This window comes from Mandrillus leucophaeus, unplaced genomic scaffold (genome assembly GCF_000951045.1).
Source record: "Mandrillus leucophaeus isolate KB7577 unplaced genomic scaffold, Mleu.le_1.0 Scaffold1293, whole genome shotgun sequence".
NCBI lineage: Eukaryota > Metazoa > Chordata > Mammalia > Primates > Cercopithecidae > Mandrillus > Mandrillus leucophaeus.
The window spans coordinates 71,792-83,085 of NW_012101247.1; the positions used below are offsets into that span (position 1 = coordinate 71,792).

At 33.3% G+C, this 11,294-nt stretch overlaps 1 protein-coding gene across 1 annotated transcript in view; it reads right to left on the minus strand.

Annotated features, from left to right (window-relative positions):
• Positions 1 to 11,294, minus strand: part of LOC105533890 (leucine-rich repeat serine/threonine-protein kinase 2) — a gene marked incomplete at its 3' end in the record, with an annotated part of 159,019 nt that overhangs the window by 71,489 nt on the left and 76,236 nt on the right. Inside the window, exons 21-26 of the mRNA XM_011972478.1 lie at positions 9,442 to 9,560; positions 8,264 to 8,333; positions 7,563 to 7,780; positions 4,628 to 4,878; positions 3,963 to 4,111; positions 2,681 to 2,807 (exon numbers count right to left, since the gene is read on the minus strand). Of these exons, the coding sequence (XP_011827868.1) occupies positions 2,681 to 2,807; positions 3,963 to 4,111; positions 4,628 to 4,878; positions 7,563 to 7,780; positions 8,264 to 8,333; positions 9,442 to 9,560 (934 nt within the window). The remainder of the gene's footprint in view (positions 1 to 2,680; positions 2,808 to 3,962; positions 4,112 to 4,627; positions 4,879 to 7,562; positions 7,781 to 8,263; positions 8,334 to 9,441; positions 9,561 to 11,294) is intronic.

Sequence of the window (11,294 nt, forward strand, 5' to 3'; positions counted from 1 at the left end):
ACTAAAAATTTTTGTGTTTTTAGTAGAGACAAGGTTTCACCATTTACATGGGATTATTTTTTAATGGTTAGTGGTCTTGCTCAGATGTCACCTCCGTGGGGCATCTTCTCAAATGTAAGACCACTTTTCAAACTATTAAGCTTGTGTAGTGCAAAGCAAACAGATTTTGAACTAGGGCCCATTCAAACTTTCACAAGATAATTAATTACATGCACCTGTAAACATGACAAAAAAATCTCGCTGCTTCAATTTCCTCAACTGGGCAGAGGTCATACCTGTCCTAGGTACGACGACCATTAGGATCATTGTGAGATTCAGCTGAGATGACACACTGACCATACACAAGCTTCAGGGTCATTTTGGATGCTCCTCTTTCCAGACCCAACTTAAATGTCACAGGAACAGAAAGGCTTCCCTGACTCCACAGTCTGAATCAGATTCCCCTGAGGTACCACAGAGTATCCTGAAACTTTTCCACAGAAGGTACCACAATATAAAATTACATTTATTTGTGCCATCATTACTTAATGTTTGTCTGTCCTCTGAACTTAATCACAAGTTCCTTAAGGACAGAGACCGAGTTTGCTTTGCTTACTAGTGAGTGAGTGAATCACTCTATCTCCAGTTTCAAGATCATAGTTAGAATGTGGCCAATATTCATGAGAGTAGGAGGAAGCGGGGGAGGGATAAATGAGGAAAATACTATCCAAATTAAGATGGCTTTGATCATTATTAGTTTCTGAAAGCTCTGACAAATTAAAATACCATTAATAAGCAGTCAAGCTATATTCTGCTATTAAATAGAATTAAAAATTATTTTACTGAGTCAGGTATAGAATAATCACATGGGTGGCAAGAAGTGAGTATTCTCTATGAAGGAAGATAAAATATGGGGAATTCCTGTTTATTATCATAAAAGTATTTTGTTCCTTAATATTAAAATGTTCATTTAGGATACAAATAAACATAATTTCCTCTATTATTTCATAAGCTAAGAGAATGCAGGGGATTCTACAACTTTTAATAAAAGTGATGATAATAATTTGCATTATTGTAATGTCTTGCAAAGCACAAGAGCTGATTGAATATACATTAACTTCACTAAATTGAAAACTATTAAATGATTAATTTTGTTTCTAACAACAGCAATAAGAGTAATCATATTTATCATACAAAAAATTGCTGAAGAAACTTCAGTATGAAAAACAGTATTTCAGTATAAGGATGCCTTACCCAGCTCAGGCAGTCATGTTTAGTTGAAGACTAAAAGGAACCACAGTGTACTACACAGTAGGCCAAGTAACTATCATTTTAACCTCTGACAATAAAAATGTGATAACTTTGTTTAAATTATAGACTATTTTTAGAGCAGCTTTAGATACACAGAAAAATTGAGCAGACAGTCCAAAGACTTTCAATATATCCCTTCTCTCACCACCACTACCCCACATATATTTTCCCCTGTTATTAACAATTTGCATCAGTTTGGCACAGTTGTTCCAATCGATGAGCCAATATTTGACACATCATTATCACTCAAAGTCCATAGTTTACATCAGGGTTCATTCTTTGTACTGTACATTCTATGGGTTTTGACAAGTGTACAATGGCACGTATCCCCCACTGTAGTATACAAAACAGTTTCACTGCCCTAAAAATCCTCTGTGCTTTACCTATTCATCTCTCCCTCCCCTAACCCCTGACAACCACTGATCTTTTTAATGTCCTCATAATTGTGTCTCTTCCAGAATGTCTTATAGTTGGGAACGAATAGTATGTAGCCTTTTCAGATTGGCTTCTTTCACTTAGCAATATGCATTTACATTTCTTTCATTTATTTTCATAGTTTGATAGCATGTTCTTTTATTGCCAACCTGCTAACTTTATTTTTTAAATCCAGCATAATATTTAAACTGAAATGCCACCTTTCAATCCCCACCTAAAGGGTCCATATGTGACTCATCTTGTACAACTTAGAGAGCCTGGTAAGGAGGAGACCCACACAGAACACTTACCAAGAAAATTCATTCTGGCACTGAAACTCTCCACTTTAGGACAAGCCTCAAGAAAGTTCTCTGATAGGGATGAAATGTGGTTTTTACTAAGGTTTAAAATCTTCAGTTCCTTCAGTCTCAAGGGGGAGCATATCCCTGATATTTTATTTCTAGTCACAAGAGACAAGATAATGATTAAATTGCATAAATTCATATGCTTTAAAGAAAAAATACCAAAAACAATTTGCTTTCAAAGAATAGCATCGAAGAGGACTCATTAATTTAAAAATTAGTTGTGAAAATGTAAGTCATTGATAAAAGTTGTAATATTCATTGTCTCAGTTTTTTATTATATATAATAATACTTATACATTATAATAAATATATATATATATATATTTTTTTTTTGAGACAGAGTCTCGCCTCTGTCACCCAGGCTGGAGTGCAATGGCGCGATCTCGGCTCACTGCGACCTCCGCCTCTTGGGTTCAAGCGATTCTCATGCCTCAGCCTCTGAGTAGCTGGGATTACAGGCACGCACCACCAACCCCGGATAATTTTTGTATTTTTAGTAGAGATGGAGTTTCACCATGTTGTCAAAACTCATGACTATACAAATGTCAGCATATTTTGTTAACATCAGCATATTTAGGCAGTCCTTTTATTTTTAATGAGCTCTTTCTTACCCTTCTAAAATGAGCTGCTCCAGTTTCTCTATCACATCAGCAAGGTTCTCAGGAACAGAAGACAGCTGGTTATATGACAGGTTAAACTGTTTCAGAGTTGGACATTTCACTGCAGGATCTAAAACCACTGAGGGTCCAATGTCATTTCGAGAGACATCAAGGTTAGCAACACAACTCATTTTCAACAAGTAAGAAGGAAATGATGTAAATTTATTACTGTGCAAGTCCAAATGTGTCAAACTCTTCAGAGTCTGAAAAGACAAGAGTTTAAAATTCTAGAGTGAACCATCTGAGGAACTTAAGTCTAGCTAATATTTCTGCCTTACACACCTCTGGTAACTAGAACCATCAAGAATTTTCAAAAAGTTGAAAACACAATCCACAACAGAATTTCAGTATACTGATTAGCCCAATCACCTCTGCTTATAGCATGGGTAAAACCAGCAAAATTACAACGGTAGACTGTAAAAAGCAGGTTCATGAAAATAGAGTTGAAAGCTTCCTTCAGCTTTTTTGTAAATTATTTCCAGAAAGAGCAAAATGGAAGCAGAATAGGCCTCAACAAATATTTGAATTAAAGATTTAAGAAAAAGCACAACATAATCCTGGGAATATGTTTTAAATGCTGTCAGAAATTGTTACATATTTTGATATATATAAGATTTAACCATAAAAATAGTTACATACAATATGTGTTTCATTTTAGAACCTCCTCTTTTTTATGAAACTTTTTGTTTCAAATTTCTACTTTCCATTTTTAAGCAGTTTATAATTTTACAATGATAACAGCAAACCCCTACTTAAATATTACGTCGACTTTTTACAACTTTGTTATGTAATACTCTTAAACAGCTCAAATGCCAAAAACAATCACTTCTCTATGTTCTTCTTTATATATCAGTATATTTATCCATACAAGAAATTCTAGACTTTGATATGATTATAGAGGCTTATTAATAACTCTTTGCCTCAGAAGTTGTTTCAAAATTCCTGCCTTTGTTTCAGACCCTTATTAACTTATTCCAAAGTAAAGATTTTAAAATTATTCCCAGGGTTTATTCAGGAAATTTTCTTATAAAAAGGAACATAGTTGAGACTCTTTGACAATAACAAACAAACAAACAAAGTACCATCTAATGGTCTGCTAACTTTATTTTTTAAATCCAGCATAATATTTAAACTGAAATGCCACCTTTCAATCCCCACCTAAAGGGTCCATATGTGACTCATCTTGTACAACTTAGAGAGCCTGGTAAGGAGGAGACCCACACAGAACACTTACCAAGAAAATTCATTCTGGCACTGAAACTCTCCACTTTAGGACAAGCCTCAAGAAAGTTCTCTGATAGGGATGAAATGTGGTTTTTACTAAGGTTTAAAATCTTCAGTTCCTTCAGTCTCAAGGGGGAGCATATCCCTGATATTTTATTTCTAGTCACAAGAGACAAGATAATGATTAAATTGCATAAATTCATATGCTTTAAAGAAAAAATACCAAAAACAATTTGCTTTCAAAGAATAGCATCGAAGAGGACTCATTAATTTAAAAATTAGTTGTGAAAATGTAAGTCATTGATAAAAGTTGTAATATTCATTGTCTCAGTTTTTTATTATATATAATAATACTTATACATTATAATAAATATATATATATATATATTTTTTTTTTGAGACAGAGTCTCGCCTCTGTCACCCAGGCTGGAGTGCAATGGCGCGATCTCGGCTCACTGCGACCTCCGCCTCTTGGGTTCAAGCGATTCTCATGCCTCAGCCTCTGAGTAGCTGGGATTACAGGCACGCACCACCAACCCCGGATAATTTTTGTATTTTTAGTAGAGATGGAGTTTCACCATGTTGTCAAAACTCATGACTATACAAATGTCAGCATATTTTGTTAACATCAGCATATTTAGGCAGTCCTTTTATTTTTAATGAGCTCTTTCTTACCCTTCTAAAATGAGCTGCTCCAGTTTCTCTATCACATCAGCAAGGTTCTCAGGAACAGAAGACAGCTGGTTATATGACAGGTTAAACTGTTTCAGAGTTGGACATTTCACTGCAGGATCTAAAACCACTGAGGGTCCAATGTCATTTCGAGAGACATCAAGGTTAGCAACACAACTCATTTTCAACAAGTAAGAAGGAAATGATGTAAATTTATTACTGTGCAAGTCCAAATGTGTCAAACTCTTCAGAGTCTGAAAAGACAAGAGTTTAAAATTCTAGAGTGAACCATCTGAGGAACTTAAGTCTAGCTAATATTTCTGCCTTACACACCTCTGGTAACTAGAACCATCAAGAATTTTCAAAAAGTTGAAAACACAATCCACAACAGAATTTCAGTATACTGATTAGCCCAATCACCTCTGCTTATAGCATGGGTAAAACCAGCAAAATTACAACGGTAGACTGTAAAAAGCAGGTTCATGAAAATAGAGTTGAAAGCTTCCTTCAGCTTTTTTGTAAATTATTTCCAGAAAGAGCAAAATGGAAGCAGAATAGGCCTCAACAAATATTTGAATTAAAGATTTAAGAAAAAGCACAACATAATCCTGGGAATATGTTTTAAATGCTGTCAGAAATTGTTACATATTTTGATATATATAAGATTTAACCATAAAAATAGTTACATACAATATGTGTTTCATTTTAGAACCTCCTCTTTTTTATGAAACTTTTTGTTTCAAATTTCTACTTTCCATTTTTAAGCAGTTTATAATTTTACAATGATAACAGCAAACCCCTACTTACATATTACGTCGACTTTTTACAACTTTGTTATGTAATACTCTTAAAGAGCTCAAATGCCAAAAACAATCACTTCTCTATGTTCTTCTTTATATATCAGTATATTTATCCACACAAGAAATTCTAGACTTTGATATGATTATAGAGGCTTATTAATAACTCTTTGCCTCAGAAGTTGTTTCAAAATTCCTGCCTTTGTTTCAGACCCTTATTAACTTATTCCAAAGTAAAGATTTTAAAATTATTCCCAGGGTTTATTCAGGAAATTTTCTTATAAAAAGGAACATAGTTGAGACTCTTTGACAATAACAAACAAACAAACAAAGTACCATCTAATGGTGTCACTTTGAAATTTCCCTAAGAGAAGGTTCTGAGCTTGTCCAGTCATTGAATGCCAGCATGTCTCACCTTATCACCATCTCTTCCAATTCTCTTTGTTTTAACTAGACTAAATCTCAGAATTATTTCACTTGCTCATTTAACAAATATTAATTGAAGTATTACCAAGTTTCAGGCATTAATGCCTCCACAAATCAATTCAGTAAGTATCTACTAAACTTCTACTATATGTCAGGTCTCACTAGGCACTGGGAATAGACAGAAACAAGCCTGAAACAAGTCCTGTCCTCAAGGAGTTCACAGTTTAGTGAGGGCAAAGGTACTTTAAATCAAATTGGATGACTGAATGAGAATTAGAGGGAAAGCATCATGTGTTATGGAAATGGAGGTTAGGTGGCCAGGTTGGCTGGAGGGTAGAAGGAAAAAGGAAGAGAAGCAGAGAGTGATGAAGTGACATTTAAATTGAGCCCTGGGTGACTTGAAGTATTTAGCAAGGCAAAGAGGTGAAGAGAGAAAGACACATTTTAGACATTACAGCATGGCTGGAGGAGTGGGTCACCTTTCTTTCTTCTCTCTGTCTCCAGATATAAAAACTTTACAGAGAAAAACACCCCTTAAATATACTTAAAATTTATGTAATATTGCCTTTAAAACATCTCAAAATTATGATAATTTTTTAGACTTAAAAAGGGGGAAATGCATTTGCAACAAGACTTTTTTTTTTTTTTTTTTTTGAGATAGGGTCTCACTCTGTTGCCCAGGCTGGAGTACAGTGGTGCAATCTTGGCTCACTGCAACCTCTGCCTCCCAGGATCAGGCAATTCTCCTACCTCAGCACCCAGTAGCTGGGACCACAGGTGCACCCCACCACACATGGCTAATTTTTTGTATTTTTGGTAGAAACAAGATTTTGCTGTTGTTTACACTGGTCTTGAACTCTTGAACTCAGACAAATCCGCCTGCCTCAGCCTCCAAAGTGCTGGGATTATAGGCATGAGTCACCATGCACAGCCTTGAGAATTTAATTTAACAATTTAAACATTTGCATTAAAATAATTTTAATTTTCATATCTTCTTTGGCTTTCAAAACTATTTTGATCTGTAGTACATACAAATGTTGAGCAAAGTCAATTTTCAGACAGCTGTCCTATCAACAAACTATATTATACTTTAATTCTTATAAGACAGGAACTTTGACCAAAAATAAAAATCTTTTAAGTTACACATTATTTTAAACTGGAAAAAAAAATAAGCCACAATAATCATTTAGTTGAATCTCTATTTTACAGATGAGAAAATGAAGGATTAGAGCAGGAGGAGTGACATGTTCGTATTGTCACACAGTTGTAGCTGAGTCAGAGCCAGTACTACCAAACCAGGTCTAATTCTGGTTTACCTAATCTAATTTAAATAGTTGATGTTGTCTTACTTGAATTAAATGATGAAAGTTTAATCAATTTCTGGTTTACCTAATCTAATTTAAATAGTTGATGTTGTCTTACTTGAATTAAATGATGAAAGTTTAATCAATATACACTTGATAGACTTTAACATGTACTCTGTACAAAACCTAGAATTTCTTTCTAATCAGATCTGTTTCCACGGCCTGCCCTCAAAGATGCTCCTGAACATCACACAGACTAAGATATGTGTGCAAAAACCAGAAGAACGGGGGACTTATTGCCCAGTGACACAAAAGCAGAATGTTCTTTTAAAAGACTTAATCAGGCAAACTAGATATAAATACAAAAGCTCTTCAAACGTCTTAAAAGTTACAAGGATAAATTAAATTTACTTCACATAGCTGTTGTGGAAAGCTCGTGAGTGCATTCTGGTGAAGCTCCAGCTTTTCAAGATGCTCCAAATGACCACTTATACAGGATTTCTGGCTTAGGGCATCAATATCTCTTAGTTCATTTGCTGAAAGGTCTAGTGATGTAATATATTCTCTCTCAGAAGCCAAAGAAGAAATGCTGTCTGAATGCCTCATATGGGATTGAAGTTTTGATGACCCTTTTGTCAAAAACAAACAGACAATGGACATATAAGCAAATAATTTAAATTCATGTAGTGAAAGTTTACTGAGCACCTCCTAGCAATCAGGCTTTCTTCAGGGCACTGAAGATTCAGTAGAAAACCAAACTATGGAGTTTACATTCCAGTGGCAGAGATGAACAGTAGATAAAAAGCGTTTAATCAGGTGGTATAAATGGTGTGGGGAAAAAAAAAAAAGAAAACTGGAAGAGAGGATGAAGAGTGGCACTAGTGGGAGCTGTTATTTACATTTCAAAAAACTTGTAAAAATAAAGACTAACGTGTTCTATAATATTCAAGAAAGGTAAATTTTAAATGTATACTTCATTTTTCTATAGCTTATGGGAAATTATGTAAGATGAAACTGGCCCCAAGAATATTTGAATAATTGGAGGAAATTCAACCAAACACTGTATTCTGCCCAAAGTATCTATTTACTTATGATTACATCCAAATACTTACTGAGTGAATCATCTGAAGATAATATTTTTCTTTTTCTCCTCAGTAAATCTTCATGATCAAAAATGGGCCCCTATTAAAAAAAATGATATTTATAATAAAATTGCTGTCACTTGTTGGACAAGAGGACATTTTTATAAGGAAAGAACCATGAAATTTTAATAGGGTTAAATAGTATTTATAATTATGGGAAAAAATAGGCAAGTAAAAACTAAGAACCCAATTATGAAGATAAAAGAAAACAATTCAGTTTTGTGCTCAAATGACCTTAGTATCTACTCTTTCTCTTTTGTTTTAAATATAAGGAAACTGAAAAACAGAAAGGTTCAGTCAAAAAGCTGTATCTATATAATTTCTCTCATTAACCAAACTACTTTTTATAACTAAATTTATATATAAATTCGAAAGAGCATATATAAAGCTGAGAGCTAATTTAACCGATTCAACTATAGTCATTCATTTCACCCATCTTAAGGTCTAGAATTAACATATAAAAACACTGATATTTTTAGTACTCAGCTATAATCAAAATTAGAGCATAGGTTAGAATAGATCCTTCAAAGTGAACCTGAGAATAAGGTGGCTCCCAATTTCCTCAACTAGAATGATCAAACTCCTCATGCAAATATGCAATAGTCCTTCTATAGTTCCAAAACAGACAGGAGGTTGAAATAATAATAATGGTGTCTAAAAAATTAAATAACTTTCAATACACCTATAGATATATAGATATAGATATAGACAAAGATAAGCAATGAATTATATTATGCTACTCCATCTTGTTCAGTGTCCTTCAGACTTCTGTCTGGTTTCTTATAAATCACTATAAGATTTCTAGCTAAAGTGTTCATGGGACCATTAGGTAGAGGTCTAGCCTGGGCTCTTTTCAGACATGAAGTTCTGAAAAGAAAGAAGAAGAAAACCATCTTGAAGTGTACTGCAAGTATACATATATATGCCCCAAACAAATTCATACCCTGCATACTCAAAAGACTACAAATGTGAATTTAGCATAATTTACATCTACTGTGTTTTCATATATATACATATAGAAAACATCTCAAAATTATAGTTTTCATACATCAGGGAAATCCCTACCAATTGTTCCTAGCTTTGGCATAAATTTTAGTTATCAAGAGAATGTCAGTAGCAAAACACAACATAATCACAATTCAACTTACCAAGGAACTGGAATGTCTTTGCAAATTTGGTGAGCAACGCTGTAATACGGCATCTCGGTAAAATTCTCCTACACTAATTGAATTTGATTTCTTTTTCACAAGAAATGAGCCTTCACTTCCTATTTTGAAAATGATAAAGTAACATGAAAGTGAGTATGAAAAGCTTACTCAATCATAAGATCCTTGTTCAGTCATGGAAGATTAAACCTATTTTTATTAATGGAAATTTCACAGTCCATTTCCTTTGTAAAATCTTTAAAATAGAAATGATAAGCCATGTTGGTTTTTCACTTTAAAAATTCAACAACATTTTTCTTCACCCATAAATATTTATGGAATGGCTGTTACAGACTAGACACTGGGTAAGCACTGGATAATGATATGCAGGAAAAAAATAAATCTATCCCTCAGAGGAGCTCATAGTCCAGCAGGAAAAAGCAAAATCAATCAATGGTTACATAAGCTATAACAAATATGTGTGTGTGCAGAAAGTTTGTATGCAATCTGATCAATGTTACTGCTTTCTGTTTCTCTGAATTTTTTTATAGAGACCACTGGAATAGGATCTAGCAGCAAAGGAAAGAGAGTGGATTAACTCCCTGAATTTTTCTTATAAATTTTTCAAATCTTGCTTTAAATGTTGTAATCACACAAATTATTTAACAGCAATTTTGAATATATTCCTATCTGAATTTCATGTTTCATGGTTTCTTTTATGGAATGGTATTAAAATAAACACAATAAATTTGGCTGGCAATAATTATTTTATAAAATAAGGAAAAGGCAGTACTTTCAAAATAATAAATTTACAAAAAAGATCAATAAATAAATCATATTAAAGATAAATAATGTGAATGCATTTGTGAAAATTATTATTTTAAATTCCCCTACTCTTTATCTTAGAAAAACAAAGAATTCATTTTACTTCAAAACCAAATTATAAAATCTGTATATCCAAATATCCCCTTTATAATATTCAGTATAAATCCTGATATAAACAGTTCCCACCTGGTTCATTACTGAAGTTCAATTAATTCTATAATTTAAATTATTTTAATGCTTAAGAATTTTAATAAAATAGAATTTATAATTTAGTAACAATTACATAATTATAAAGATTATTAAATTATCATAATTATCCCACTTTATATGTTTGTGAAATGTCTATTAGCACATTATTTGTACAAGCAGCATAGTGCATTTTATAATTATTTTATGTTAAAATTTCTAATGTTTTCTTTAAAAATACTTGAAGAGAGTTCTTTCAGGCATGATAGAGCAACAAATGTGAATGAACTTAACCTACTTACATAAACAACAAGAAAACTGGACAAATACATTAAATGACTGGATATAGACACTGGGCGACAGACAGCACAGGACTATGTAATACCTGAAAGAAGGGTAACAAATTATGTGAGCCCTATGATCACTCTGGTCTTCTGCTTGGAGACAAATTAAGGGGCATACACATAAGAAGAAATTTAAACAGTCTCACGGCTTTCCTGAGATGAGGAGATAGACATCAACATTTATGGAGACTACAATAGCTGGGAGTTCTGGGGTAGTTACAGAAAAATAGCTCCAGTAATCTGCATATGGGTTTCTGGAAGAACTGCACTAGAAATGTAAAAGGGAATTCTTCCAGAAGCAGAAAATGATACTAACTGCAAACTTAGATTAACATAAAGTGGTTACTTCACTTAAAAAATTATTTTTTATATATAATCCTTAACGTTTGCACAACAAACAGCAGAGCTTCAAAATATACAAAGCATAAACAGATAAAACTGAAAAGACGACCAACAAATCCTCAATTACAACTTCAATAGTTCTCTTTCAAATACAATAAA